This window comes from Doryrhamphus excisus, chromosome 14, assembly GCF_030265055.1.
Source record: "Doryrhamphus excisus isolate RoL2022-K1 chromosome 14, RoL_Dexc_1.0, whole genome shotgun sequence".
Taxonomy (NCBI): domain Eukaryota; kingdom Metazoa; phylum Chordata; class Actinopteri; order Syngnathiformes; family Syngnathidae; genus Doryrhamphus; species Doryrhamphus excisus.
The window spans coordinates 7,221,790-7,236,385 of record NC_080479.1 but is presented as its reverse complement, the minus strand read 5'-3'; the positions used below and the strand labels follow the sequence as shown (position 1 = coordinate 7,236,385).

Genomic DNA, 14,596 nt, shown 5'->3' with positions numbered 1-14,596 from the left:
AATCAATGGAGTACACTGTCGGAATGTGTATTTTGAGGGTGCTAGGCAATGTTGACGGGCCGCCATTTTGGATGACGACGACGCCCCTCAGTGGTCAACTCCTGGTCTGCCTCCGATTTATGGTAACATTAAACACACAATGGGAAGCAACCAATCACTATTATTTCTTTATTATTTACACGCTGTACAATATCGATTGTCACAGGCTGAGGTACTTAACAATAAAACGTTAAAATCCAAGTGACTCGCATGGCATTCTCTTACTTGTCCACTTGATGTCGCTGCTGTAAAGTCCTGAAAGTTGAAGGGTCACTACTTACGTCACTCTTGACCCCGGAAGAAGCGAAATTGTTTGAGAAATATTCGGGGTGGACCCACTGAAAGCATGACGTGACAAGGCAAGGTTCTGTTGACAATTTTTAATGAGCTTCTGGTGGGGAAAACTACACCGAGGTTTGTAAAGAATAATATCCAAAGTTTGGTAAAAACTTATTGTGTGGCACTAGTGACTGATAATTACATGTTTTTTTTTGTCAAATAACATTAACTGGCTGAAATACGGTTGTGCTAACCACTTGTAGAGAGGAACAATTTCAGGATTTGGATCCGGGTGGAGAACATTGCCAGGCTGGGCCCACAGTGATATGAAAATACAATATCACCTTTTATAGGCGATACTCTAAGCCAGAACCGCCACTGCTTGTGTGCTCGTCGTGTGTCTACAACCTCTGCCGCGCCTACTGATACCACTGAGTCAAAACCAAAACAAAGAGTCTGTCCACTTTAAAGAATCGACTCCAAGAGCCGTGTCGTTCACATGACTGATCGGTCTGCCCGGACTTCGGATAAGCAGAAGAAGATGAGTGGATGGACATCATGTCCTGGACTGGACGGAATGATCTTATTCTGGACGGATTACAAAGCTTCCGTATGGAATGTCCAGGACGGGGATGACGGCTGTTGCTGGACTTTGGAAGACCATGCAAGGTTTGTCTGATAACTTAAATGATGAATTAACTTAAATGTTACATGATAAAAGAAAAAGAGCCTCTTTAGTGTCTGAAGTATTTACAAAGATGTTAAAGCAGTGTTACTAGTGTTAAATGAGCATTATTTTATTATTTCAACATTTATATAAGCATCGTTTTTTTTATTTATGGAGGAAAAAGAACAATGCCATAAACATGACAAATGAAATGGACGGCTGAAACATGGTTTTACCTGCGGTGTAAAAATCCTGCTTGTCGTGTGTACTACTGATGCACACTAGACGTAAACAGTCTGTGGGAGTGTGGTCAAGACCGAAAGAACGGGATTACGGATACAAGCGGCTGAAATGACTTCCCTCACATCCAGAGGAGGCTCGGGCATCTAGTCCGGATGCCGGGAGAAGACCCCCGGGGCAGACCGAGGACACACTGGAGGGATTATGGAGGGGGTCCTCCCAGTGGAAGTGGAAAACGTGTTCGGGGTCCAGGGGTCCAGGGGTCCAGGGGTCCAGGAACTTCCCTACTGACAATGTTGTCCCCTTATACGCGGAAGAAAATGGACATTTCGTGCCGACACAGCCCAGCCATGTGTTGCTTACATACCGCTGAAATGCCATCAAATTCGGAGGTCTTGTACCCCTGTCTCGGTACAGTCCGTAGCCTGTCTCCTTTGTGCGGCCCACATGTTTCTCACACCATGTGCCTATCCACAGCTCTGATATAAACAGTTGAGTAACACTGGAGTATTCGGCTCCATTAGACATTTATAGGCTGCTTTTTTCCTGCTTTGTGATGAAAAGCTTCATCCCTAAAACTACTGCATTTTTCTTCAGTAGTTTTGATATTTAAAACATCTGGCTTTCTATTCTTCCTTTCTACTCTTGATGAGTTTTACCACCAACAAGTTTGTTTCGCTCTCGTCTTCCAGAATCAATCTGCGTCTGCTTTATGCCTTCCTACTCTTTTTTGGACACGTGGAACTGTGACTGGTCCTAAGTGACATATTCCTGTGTCACTGGAATAGGCCATGACATGAGAATGGACGGGGAGAGGTCCAAACACTGATAGATTCCGCATTTTGATGTGGTTTTGAGCCCGTAATGCACTATTGCACTTTATTATGTATTTAGTGTGTTGGTGTTTGTGTAGCTAATGGAAGATGAAGCATTAGAAAGAGCTGGTGCGTGTACCCTACATGCACACATATTTGTTCAATAAATGTAAAAAAAAGCATTGTTGGAATTTGAAGTGTAGCGTGTTGGATTGTGCAGGTCAGTGGCGTCATTAGGCCTATTTTAGGGGGGCTTCAGTCCCCCTAAAATGTTCTTAAACACCCCTAAATAATTTTTTGTTTGGTAACAAACAATTTGGTATTTTGTATAGATTTTTTTTATTGATTTTTTTTTTTTTACAAAAAAAATCTCTGCTAAATTAGCCTGCTTTTGCAGCCAACTACTAGTACTAGTAGTAGTAGTAGTAGGCTAGTATTAGCCTGCTTTTGCCCTATTATATGAAATTTAGCAGAGATTTTTTTTGTAAAAAAAACTACCACTGCTACTACTACTACTACTAGTAGTAGTAGTAATAATCAGATGATAGTAATAATAGGCTACTTAATAAGATAAGAATTATTATTATATGATTATATAATATATAATGATGTAATATATATAATACGTATGATATAATGATTATTATATTGATGGTTGCAGAGGTTGAGCAGCGTTTTTTCTGTGTAGATTGTGTGTACTTGTGTAAATTTAATGATGGCCTAAAACAATTGAGTATCTCTACTATTTACGATTTTTTTGAACGTCTACTACATTCATTCATATCCTGTGCATCTCCAGGGGGCTAAGCCCCCCCCCCCCGTCCTCAGAACCCAGTGACGCCCCTGGTGCAGGTGTACCTAATGTTGTGTCGGACGTGTCATTACCCAACCCGTCTACGCGTTTCCAGTAATTTATATAATGTGACGTTGGTAAAGGCGTAAATCACCTTTTAAGAAGCCAACGTAACGTGGCGCACGCGCCCCCTGACGTCCGTCCCTCTGATGACGATCAATTCAAGTTGTAAAACAGCGCCAATGAGGGGCCCATTCATGGCGATGCGTTCACGTTCCGTCGTTTATATATTTTATTTTTGCATTTGTTGGTGTTTATGTGACGATTGTGACGATGGAGGGGCGGCACACATAAAAAAAACAAACACGTTAACGGCGCTGCCCACGCACATTTGATTGGCAACCCGCCGACCGCAAACATAGATTTGCCCTGTTGTGTGTGTGTGTGTGTGGGGGGTGGATTTTTTAAAATTACATTTCCAAAACAAAACAAACACGTCGAAGCATCCACCCGTCCATGGCCGCGCTGTACGTGGGCGACCTGCACCAGGATGTGACCGAGGCCATGCTCTATGAGAGGCTGAGCCACATCGGGGTCATCCTGTCCATCCGGGTGTGTCGGGACATGGTGACCGGCCGCTCCCTGGGCTACGCCTGTGTCACCTTCCAGCAGCTCGCTGACGGTAAATGACGCCCTAAGAATTGGTCCATCAAACCTTATTGTCTCATCAGTTAAACCTGCAGCTTTACTGATGCCACCCGAGTTCCATGAGATCTCATTGGCCCTGCAGCTTCACTTTTCATATTCTGTGACAGCCTTATTCCAAATGGAGTACATTCAGGGTAAAAATACCCGCATGATTATAGTTAAGTCATTCTGTTATCATATTTAATAATGAATATCATCACTGATTTTGTTTAATGATTCTCAAACTTAGGATATCTTCATGACGTGTAACCTAGCATGTCTTTTTTTTTTTTTTTTAAACCATACAGCTGAACATGCGCTGGACACCATGAACTTTGACCTGATTATGGGAAAACCCATGCGCATCATGTGGTGGCAGCGGGACCCCTCGCTGAGGAAGAGCGGAGTGGGCAACATCTTCATCAAGAACCTGGACAAGTCCATCAACAACAACATCCTGTACGACATCTTCTCCTTTTTTGGCAACATCCTGTCGGGCAAGGTACAACCCAAGACATTTATTGTTATGAATAAAAATGCAGTGCTTGTGTACATGTGTACGTCTTCTTCTCCGAGGTGGCGTGTGATGAAAACGGCTCCAAGGGCTACGGCTTTGTGCACTACGAGACCCAGGAGGCGGCCGAGAGAGCCATCGTGGAAATGAACGGCAAACTGCTCAAGGATCGGAAAGTGTAAGCAGGTTTTCTTTTTCATACTCATCGCTGCTAAATATGCCACGAAATGGACGCCGTTGTAAGGAGGTGGGAAGATGGCGGTGGGACAGACATGGGCCTTCCCTAAACTGGTCCAATGCCAGCGTCGCTACAACGCCTGGGCTCTGTTGTGGCGCCGCGTTTGAAAAGTGCAAAAGGTTTGCCTGCCAGGGACCTCCATGGTGGCACACCGGCTGCTTGGAGCGTGTACCCGAGTACAGGTCACCTTGCTGGGCCACAGCAGGTGGCTCCCTCCACTCTATGCTCTCCTTCCGGTGATAGTCATGTCATATTTGATTGGGATTTGATTCCTTCTTGTGTTTTCTTTCCAACAGATTTGTGGGCCGCTTCAAATCCCGCAGAGAGCGCAAGGCCGAGCTGGCGAGCCGAGCCAAGGAGTTCACAAATGTTTACATCAAAAACTTTGGCGAAGACATAGATGACAGGAAGCTGAGGGGGATCTTCAGTAGATATGGTCAGATTATCCCGCAAGCGATAATCAGATCTTCAGCCGGGACGCTTAAGCACGCCGTCTCTTTTTGCGTCACCCAGGAAACATCACCAGCATCCGCGTCATGAGGGACGAGAATGGACTGTGTCGCGGCTTCGGGTTTGTCAGCTTCGAGAGGCACGAGGACGCACAGAGGGTGAGGTTCACTGGAGGCTTGAAGGAACGGAGGCGACCGCGCGTTGTTGCTAGCTTATTTAGGTGTCAGCGCCTCCCAGGTGGTGGATGAGATGAACGGGAAGGAGCTCCACGGCAGGACCATCTACGTCAGCCGCGCCCAGAAGAAGGTGGAGCGTCAGGCTGAGCTGAAGAGGAAGTTTGAACAAATCAAACAAGATCGCATCACCCGCTACCAGGTAGGTTGATCTCTTTTCCCTCATGACATGGTTGACCCAGGTTCTACATGAAGGCTCCGACACTGCAGGACTCGGGTCTTCAAAGTGTACCCTGGAGACTATATTGCAGATTGTTGACTTGCTCTCTGTAGGAGCGACAAATTAAGCGGAAATGAAATTATTTCTCAAGTTGCGGCACCTTTGGGAGCAAATAGTATATTTGCTCCGAGTAATAATATATATATATAATAATATAATCCCTCACCACTGTTAATTTTGTCAGTTTTCCAAAATATTTAATTTAATTTAATTTAATTTAATTTAATTTAATTTAATTTAATTTAATTTAATTTAATTTAATTTAATTTAATTTAATTTAATTTAATTTAATTTAATTTAATTTAATTTATTAATTATTAATTAAAGCATACTATTTTGTACTCAATACAGCCTCAGAATCAGAATGGCCTTTATTGTCATTGTATTGCATACAATGACATTTGAGTGAGACTCCACGGTGCATTTTGTAGAAAGTAAAAATAAAAAATAAGGACAAAAATAAAATAAGGAATAAGAATGTAAATATAAAAAGTGGCAGGTGCTGTTCAGAATAAATGTTAATATATGTACATCAAAAACAATAACATAATACAGTAAACAAAATGTAGAATTGCAGTAACCAAAAGGTATTGCTTATATTGTACCTGAATTTCCCTTTGTGACTGCAGCTGTAATGCTTTTGATTGATTGAAATGTATACCTTTATTTTGAATTAGAGCAAATGAACTTCATCACTTACTTAAGTTAAGGACCGTTACGGCTGTTAGGTGGCACGCGTTCATTTTGAGAAAGGTATGAGTCGGACAACTGCTCAAGAGGTGGAAATGGCCCTCTAAAAGCACTCTAGACACTGAAGAGCGGCGTTTTGTGGAGTTGTGACTCCGCCATCGATTGAGAAGCAGGCTAAAGTGGTGACGGCTGTCCATATTTGTTATTATTTGTCATCTTATTTTTTTGTACGTTAGTTCTACGATGTTCCATGACGAAAGGAAATAAACATTTGTAAAAGGAACTGGAGTCTATGGATCAGTCGAGTGGCGGCACACCCTTGAATGAATGAATCTTTTTCACATGAGTCCCGTATTGCACATTTTGAAGCTTATTGTACATAACCATGAGGTGTGTGTTTTAGTTTATTTATGATTGCTCATTGCAGTGATGGCTGAGTCGGAGCCTATAATTGCCCAAAAATAAATACGCATATTAAAGGAGGTTTGACATATTTTGGGCATTTAAGCTTAAAAAAAGGCGAATGGTCCTTGAACGCAGCATTGTGCACGTGCCAACTTTCACCTCATATTTGGTCCCAAATGCTGCTACTCTTTGGCAGACCCAAAGTCCAGGCTCGTACTGGTGGATGGCGGCTCTGGATTCATTTTGTGCTTTTAATTTGATGTTGTTCCTGTCTTTGTTTGACACAAACAAGGTCTTCTTCTTTGTGAGGTAAACAAAAGCTATACATATATAACCATTTATTTGGCATGTCTGTCATTAACATAGCATGACTACACAGCGACCCGCTTTATTTTGTCCTTCCATGCAGGATTTACGGGGCGCAGACGTTCATTAAAAGCATTCAGAAAATGTTCCAAGTCATGTATTTAGTTGTCATTTTTAGTTGGAATCAGATGTCGGTCCTTATATGGCATATTGGCAAATCGGCTCCAAAAAGCCCATATTAGGTAGGTCGAGGTTAGCGTGAATGTCGCGTTTAGGAAGTAAAAAACAAGGAAGTGTCACAATGCCAGGGGTATCACAAGAGCTCACGTCACAAGATCTAGCAAGATTAAAACACGGCATTCCGAAAGATAATAAATCAGTCAATTCATGACACAATGAATGAAAATGAAGTTGATCATTTTGCCGGCCTCCATATATCGCCATGTGCATGCGTGTCTGTTCTGCAGGGTGTCAACTTATACGTGAAGAACCTGGACGACTGCATCGATGACGAGCGCCTACGGAAGGAGTTTGCCCCCTTTGGTATCATCACCAGCGCCAAGGTAACGCCAGACCGCATTGCTGCAATCAATTTCTGTCTAATGGTGTTGATCACAGGTGATGACGGACGGCGGCCGCAGCAAAGGCTTCGGCTTCGTCTGCTTCTCCTCCCCGGAGGAGGCCAACAAGGCGGTGGTGGAAATGTACGGCCGCATCGTGGCCACCAAGCCGCTCTACGTGGCGCTGGCGCAGCGGAAGGAGGAGCGCCAGGCGTACCTCTACAACCAGTACATGCGTCACATGACCAGCATGCAGGCCGTGCCCAGCCAGGTCATCAACCCCTTCCAGGCAGCCGTGCCCCCTGGCTTCTTCCTGGCACCGTTACCGCAGGCGCAGAGCCGCGCCGCTTACTTCCCAGCCAGCGCCCAGATGGCTCAGCTTTGCCCGAGCCCACGTTGGACCGCTGCAGGTAAGCCGCACACAAAATAAACCGGTTACCTCTAACGGAGATCCGGCTAAACAGATCGGGAATCTTTGGGCACAGAACCCAGCTTATTGCCACTAATGCTGTTGCACTTTATATCCTGTAGATGGCGGTAATGTTTATTACACAGCTTTTTTTTTAAAAAGCCTCACTGCTGCTCCATTTGCTGAATGTGGTGACCAGAAATCAGAATAAATCCACCAGCCTGCACTTTGTTCCAGATATGCACCAGATGGCAATAGCTTCAGTGTGCAACAGCCAATATTATGAATTGTGTGCTCGCCTAGACCTCATATTATTTGTATTAGTATAAGTACTACAAATATACAACATAAGGTGGCCAGAAATATTTCAGTATTGAACAAAGCAAAATTTGTTCTCAATCAGAAATCACTCCACATTCTTTATTGCTCTCTGGTTCTACCATATCTTACTTATTGTGTGGAAATATGGGCTAATAACTATAAAAGCGATCTTCACTTGCTAAATGTACTGCAAAAAAGGTCAGTAAGGATAATTCATAATGCCGCCTACAGAGAACATACTAACTCCTTATTTCTAAAATCACAAATACTTCAATTAGCTGATATAGTTCTTCTTCTTCTTTCTTAATTTATTTCAGACATGCATACTATGTTACATTATTCTTTCTCACATATACACTTACAATATCTATTTATATATATATATATATATATATATACGTATATACATATACATACACATATACATACACACATATCTACATACATATATATATATACACATATACACATACACATACACATACATGCATACACACAAGTTCATCTTCAAACAGCTAAAATAATGCATAAGGCTAAAAATAAGCAATTAGCTAAAAATGTCATCCAATACTTCTCTACAAGAGAGGAGAAATATGATCTCAGGGAAGAAGTACATTTGAAACACTTCTATGCTAGGACTACGTTATGCTAGCCATAGCATTTCAGTATGTGGAATCAAACTATGGAATGGATTGAGTAAGGACCTCAAACAATGCACAACGATGAGCCAATTCAAGAAACAATACAAGCAGTTGATGTTTGCTAAATACAAGGATGAAGAGTCTTGAACCAGTCATGATGTGCTATATATATCACTATATTGACACGCACTATGGTACCCATTATGGCATTGGATGCTCATATCACCTCCTACGAGGTACGAGGTGCATTATTTTATAAAACACAAAAAAAAAACCTTAAACTGTATTATGGAAAGCAGGAAGTGAACAAATGTAACAGTTACTGATTGTAAAAGTACCATATGGAGGGGTAGGATTTAATAAGCTTTGCTTCTTCCTACTCCTTTTGGACATGTGGAACTGGGAACTGATTATGGGATGCACTCAATTGTAATCTGATGCATGTTCAAATGAAATAAAACCATTACCATTACCATTAGACTACCAGAGCCTCCCCGGTGCCATACGCCCCTCCACTCAAAGCCCCCCGGCCTTCAGCAGCCTGCGTTCCCACACCCATGTGCCCCGCATCATGTCCCGCCAGCGTGCAGGTTGGTCCTTTATTCATTCTAGTTTATTCTAGTGCACACACGTGGTGCTGAATGACTTACGTGTCCTTGCAGTACCCCAGACTCCCAGCCCCCGGTCCGCCACCCCTTTGTATGGCCTTCCGCACTACAGGTACTCCACAGCCGTCCGCAGTCCTCAGGATCGCGTGCAACCACAAGCGGCGGCGGTGGCGGCGGCGCAGCAGGTAATGGAAGGCTCCTGTGAGACCATGATGACTTTGTTTTTCCCGTCCATGGGCGGTGAAGTCTCTGCTTGTCCTCCCCCAGCCTGCCGTCCACGCTCAGGCACAGAAGCCTCTGACGGCCTCCATGCTGGCTGCGGCGCCTCCACTGGAGCAGAAGCAGATGCTGGGTAAGACTCGCTTTTACTGTCAAAAACTCCTTCGGAACTTCACTTTGACCTGAACACATCAACAGCAGTGCATACCAACGTTATACGCAGTAGCACAAACACGTCTGTAATCCTTCCCGGAACGCCACGTCTGAGGTGCATTCAGGGGCACTGCAAACATCAGAACAATGCCTTTATTATGCGTGTATGTGTTGAAATCCAAAGAAAAACAGTCTCCAAAAGGATACAACTGCTGCAGTCTTTCCATTAGCACAGGGTAGAAAAAACAGTAGTGTGGCTGTAGGCAACCCACCGACATGTTTTTAATTGGTAAACTCAACAAGATGGTGTACCACGGGCAGCTTTGTCCGCCTCTGCATGCAAACTGAAGTGTGTTCTCTCCAGTACATGAGCAGTTCCTCTTGCTTCTTCCTGCAGGCGAGTGTTTGTTCCCGCTCATACAGAACATGCGTCAAGACCTGGCGGGGAAGATCACCGGCATGCTGCTGGAGATGGACAACTCCGAGCTGCTCCACATGCTGGAGTCCCCCGAATCTCTCCGCTCAAAGGTCAGCTCCTCACAAACGTGTCGTTCGGTTCTGCCATTTTTTTGCATTGTAATGATTTTAGCTAGCTGTACTGCAGGGGTGCTCATTAAGTCGATCGCGATCTACCGGTCGATCGCGGAGGTGGTACTGGTCGATCGCTGGTCAATCGCAGCGTGACATTAAACCTCGCATCAATGCCGTCACTTGATTGACATACAGGGCAGCCATTCAGATGACAACTGAATGTTGCCCTTCGGGCGACCAATCAAATCAAACAACGTCTCTAAGTGCAGCAGAACTTACGATGTCAGCCTATCATCCATCCCCGTTACTTGATTGACATACAGGACAACCAGTCAGATGACAACTGAATTTTGACCTTTAGGTCACCGCTCATGCGTAAACAACGATGCAAAGTGCTAAGCTAGTCGGCGAATTGCGTTAGATTTTAAGCCCTCGCTAAAGTTTATGGTCACTAAAATGAGTGAAGGAGCTGGACCAAGTAAAAAGGCAAAAACTGGACCAAGTAAAAAGGCAAAAACATATCACTTCCATACGGAATGGGAGGTGGACTTTTTTTTCACAATGTCTTTTTCGAAGTGCGTTTGCCTCATATGCCATTCTACCATCGCAGTACCAAAGAAGGGAAATGTGGAGTAATGTGGAGGTAATTACAAAAAATGTTAATAGTTAATTATGTGTGTTTTGCAATATTGGCTCATTTGGTTATGTAAGGTACATCAACATACATTGTACGTACAAATAATCCTCAATACATTTGAAAATAAATAGATGTTTTGCATTTTTGTAGTGGGTAGATCATTTTGACTCGGTCATTTTAAAAGTAGCTCGCATGCTGAAAAAGTGTGAGCACCCCTGGTGTACTGTATTTCCGAATAAGAAACTTAGCATCATACTAAAAACTGAACACCGGATTGATCTCGGATGGGAAATCAGGTGGACGAGGCGGTGGCGGTACTTGAGGCCCATCAGGCCAAGGAGTCGACCCAGAAGACGTACTGACGGACCCAAGGTAAGGTACCCCAGTCTAGTTGGCTTTGACAGCAGGGGGTTAAATGTTTTTTTCTGCTTTCCACATTTTGTGATGATCCATTCTCCAGGATATGACGGGCTCCTCGGGTTGTAAACTGCTCCGACGGAGAGAAGAATCAGATCATAACACAAGTAAAGGCACCATAAAACTTCATAGAATGCAATCAAAATGACCGTAAAATATAAAAATATATTGATGGAAACCCAACGGCTCATCAAATTAAAAAATTGAAATATCTGTACAATATTTTTTTACGTGAAGAGGTTTTAGACAAAATGTAAATGAGCCGCTGTATATATTTTTTACCGGAAGCATTTTCTGCTGGAGCCATTTAAAGACTTGTTTTCTTTGGTGAAAGGTTTACTCAAGTAAAAGGTTTCTGCAAATGTGTTTGGTGGTCACGCTCATGTGGGACAAAAACAAACGTACCAAGGTATGTTTCAACTTTTTTTATTGATGCAAAGATGAAACACACTTTTCGGCCAGTTCTTCTCAGCCAGGCGTCAAACACGCAAAGTCCAAACGCAAAAAAAAACAACTCATTCCATGATGGAGAGACGTCGACGAGAGCTGCTTAGTTGGTGATGGCCTTGGCCTGCTCGGTCAGCTGCTTGACGAGGCCCTCCATCTGCTGCTGGAACCTCTGCACCATGGGCTCGATCTGGGCCTGGAAGTTGGTGGCCATGGGCTGGACCTGCCCCTCCACGCTGGTGGCGATGGACTGCAGCTGCTCCTGGATCTTGGCGACCAGGGGCTCCAACTGGGTCTTCTGCTCCTCCAGGAAGGCCCTGCAGGGTGGAAGAGATGGTATGTATTAAAGGAAAAGTCATCCACAATCCTTCTTTGAGACATGAACACACCAAGATGAAGATTTTAAAAAAAATAAGCTAAAGAGGCAGGTAATTAATGCATGGAATGGGACACACCTTAGGATTGTGAATGATGTAATTGATATCTGTATAATAACTTAATGTCATATTAGATTTTAAATGGTAGAATAAACATTTGTATGTTTTTTATTTTTATTTTATTTTGATTTGTAGGACAAATCTTTGTGTTTTATAAAATAGTAAGTCGTTAAAACTCGACTCAACAGCACCCCTGCTGGTTGCGTGAATGTACTGCGCGCCGTTTGCCGTTCAGTATCACGCCAACCCCTAGTGGTTATACTTTGCATTGCAGCACAATGTACAATTTCACCCTTTGGGCCCAAAATATGAGAAACTCCATCATTAAAATCACTATATTGAACATGATAAAGCATAATCAAGTTAAAAGATGGTATCTAATAGTGTATTTTTATACTGACTGGGCCTGGCTGTTCAGGTCGTGAGTGCGCACAAAGTCGGTCAGCTGCTGAGTCATTTTGGTCTTCATCTCCTCAAAATACTGGCTGATCCTCTGGAGCTCGCCTGTGGCGTCCTGTGCGAGGCTACCTGTGGGATTCGGGTGACTCGGGTGAGTCTTTTTGCATTTCGTAACAGACAACACATCCCTAGAAAAAGGTTAGAATGTACCTTGAGCCAGTGCAAATACAACAAAGGCGGCGACGATGGAGAACTTCATGGTTGCAGACTGGGGGCGACCTAAAGAAAGAAATGGCTGTTAGAGTTGAGGATTTACCCTTAGGGTCCAAAATGGTCCCTAGGATTGTTTTCACTTTCACTGCATCAAACGTAATTGTACATAAATTACTGCTTTTTATATTTTTTTAGGCCCTGATTTTTTTGAGTACCATTTTCAATACTGCTTGTCCTCGTTAGCTTACGGGTGAGCTGGAGCCTATCCCAGCTGACTGCGCTTTAAAACGGAGTAAATAAAAAATAAAAAAAATAAAAAATAAAATAAAAAATAAAAAAATAAAATGGAGTAGCGTAATAGGAATAAAACGGTGAAATAAACAAAACCTCGAGGTTTAAAGTAGTTTTGCAGAAGGACTTACCTGAGGTGCAGGACAATTGGGACCGGGTGGTGACTCCCTGCAGGGTTTAGACACTTTATATATCCCCACAGTGGGGTGGGGGTGGGGGGCAGCGGAGTCCAAACGTGATTGTGATTGGACAAGATAAAGAAAACGCAAATTTGATTGGATGATGATGTGACCCTTGTTGCGCTCAGTGCCACTTGGCCAAAGTCAATCAAAGTCCAAGTCACTCACTGTGTGTGTGTGTGTGTGTGTGTGTGTGTTGTGTTGTGTTGACTGAACCAAACACTTGATGACTAAACACTTGATGACTAATATGTGAATGATGACACTGAGGTCTCACACGGGGAACTTTTGGTCCTTCCAGCTCAGCTTCCTAACTAAACACATGACATCATTTCCACTTAGTTGTTTGGTTTAAAGACCAAAAGTCTAGTCTAAAGAACACAGTCAATATCCCTTTATAGTGCTATATAAACTCCATTACTTAATACTCATTAGTACTAGCAGCAGTGGTATTTGTACAGTAAACCTCGGATATATCGGACTCGGATATATCGGAAATTCGCTCACAATGGACAGATAAATAAGAACCAATTTTTCTGTAATGCATTTCCAATAAAAATTCATTGCATATATCGGATTTTTTATAACGGATATCGCCTATTTCGGACAAAATCTCCAGTCCCGTTCCAATGCATTTCCATTAAATTTCCCTCGCATATATCGGATGGCCGCATCGTGGCGCTCCGATTCGCCGAATCGTGACAGGCCGCTATACGACGTCATTTGCAGCGTTTGCAGCGTTGCCTGCGCGTCCAGGTACATTGGAAACATAGTCAAGGAAGTGCCTTTTTATAACGGATAAAATCCGATTTACGCATATACCGGATATAAATCCGATATATGCGTAAAACGGACATTTTCCGGTATACGCATATAACGGATTTCGCTTATATCGGACAAAACCAGTGGGAACAATTGAATCCGATATATCCGAGGTTTACTGTATTTGTTATTGTTATTATTATTGGTATTTGTTGTTGTGGTTGCCGTTTGTGGATAATGGCTCTCACTGTTGTTTGCTGGGGTCCCAAAGCTTTAGAAATGGCTTTATAACCTTCTCCACACTGATTGATCTCAATTCATCTGAGTTATATCTCCCACCACTGTATGTAGGGTCGAGTGGACGTTTCTTAAAAACCGGCGTTGACTTGACAAAGTGGTCGTTGTTGCGACAGATGACAGGAGGATGTGGATGCACACCTTCTACCTTTGCTTTGCATGCAGCCAGGTGTCCTACAGCTATCTTTATGGCTCGCTGTAAAGTCATTCGTCCTCAATCACATCATGACCCCGCCTGGGTTGATGATATAAACGCAGATTTCCTACGTCAGGAGGCCACGTGTGCTCGTACATACAACAACAAAGGCCTCCTTTTGTGTCCGAGAAGCCTTGATCAAAGCCAGATGTGGGAATTGTGGGAATGTGAAGCCTTTCTTCTTTGTGTCCAGCATGTGTGCACCATGGATCTGGATGGAAAAAACATGGAACTATGACCACACCTGTGAAAAGTTATTTATTATACCCTCATCGCCTCGTTAGCTTGTTTAGCGTGCAGCTT

At 43.3% G+C, this 14,596-nt stretch overlaps 2 protein-coding genes across 4 annotated transcripts; one reads left to right on the top strand and one right to left on the bottom strand.

Moving 5' to 3' along the window:
• The first annotated feature begins 127 nt into the window (after positions 1–127).
• Positions 128–11,920, top strand: pabpc1b (poly A binding protein, cytoplasmic 1 b). Of its 3 annotated transcripts, XM_058046522.1 has the most exons (15): positions 128–453; positions 582–987; positions 3,829–4,022; positions 4,097–4,212; positions 4,569–4,708; positions 4,786–4,880; positions 4,960–5,097; positions 7,044–7,139; positions 7,195–7,546; positions 8,987–9,097; positions 9,170–9,300; positions 9,383–9,467; positions 9,885–10,015; positions 10,952–11,027; positions 11,116–11,920. In XM_058046522.1, exons 2-14 carry the CDS (start codon positions 936–938, stop codon positions 11,015–11,017), a joined length of 1,707 nt encoding a protein of 568 aa, XP_057902505.1. In that variant the 5' UTR covers positions 128–453; positions 582–935; the 3' UTR covers positions 11,018–11,027; positions 11,116–11,920. The 3 variants fall into 3 exon arrangements, with proteins under 3 accessions (XP_057902505.1, XP_057902506.1, XP_057902504.1); XM_058046523.1 differs by lacking the exon at positions 582–987; XM_058046521.1 differs by lacking the exons at positions 128–453; positions 582–987 and adding an exon at positions 3,317–3,515.
• Positions 11,483–13,086, bottom strand: LOC131101416 (type-4 ice-structuring protein LS-12-like). Its single transcript, XM_058046532.1, has 4 exons — positions 12,991–13,086; positions 12,566–12,634; positions 12,358–12,484; positions 11,483–11,836 (listed from the first exon to the last, which is right to left on the bottom strand). The coding sequence occupies exons 2-4, from the start codon at positions 12,612–12,614 to the stop codon at positions 11,623–11,625; spliced, it is 390 nt and encodes a 129-aa protein (XP_057902515.1). The 5' UTR covers positions 12,615–12,634; positions 12,991–13,086; the 3' UTR covers positions 11,483–11,622.
• Positions 13,087–14,596: the final 1,510 nt, after the last annotated feature.

Bases quoted from the DNA above. Each gene is read 5' to 3' on its own strand.
- LOC131101416 (XM_058046532.1), bottom strand. From the start codon at position 12,614: ATGAAGTTCTCCATCGTCGCCGCCTTTGTTGTATTTGCACTGGCTCAA. The intron at 12,485-12,565 runs GTACATTCTAAC...CGAATCCCACAG, and splicing joins TGTATTTGCACTGGCTCAAG to GTAGCCTCGCACAGGACGCC. The intron at 11,837-12,357 runs GTCAGTATAAAA...TCCACCCTGCAG, and splicing joins GACCTGAACAGCCAGGCCCA to GGCCTTCCTGGAGGAGCAGA.
- pabpc1b (XM_058046521.1), top strand. From the start codon at position 3,350: ATGGCCGCGCTGTACGTGGGCGACCTGCACCAGGATGTGACCGAGGCC. The intron at 4,023-4,096 runs GTACAACCCAAG...TTCTTCTCCGAG, and splicing joins GCAACATCCTGTCGGGCAAG to GTGGCGTGTGATGAAAACGG. The intron at 10,016-10,951 runs GTCAGCTCCTCA...ATGGGAAATCAG, and splicing joins CCGAATCTCTCCGCTCAAAG to GTGGACGAGGCGGTGGCGGT.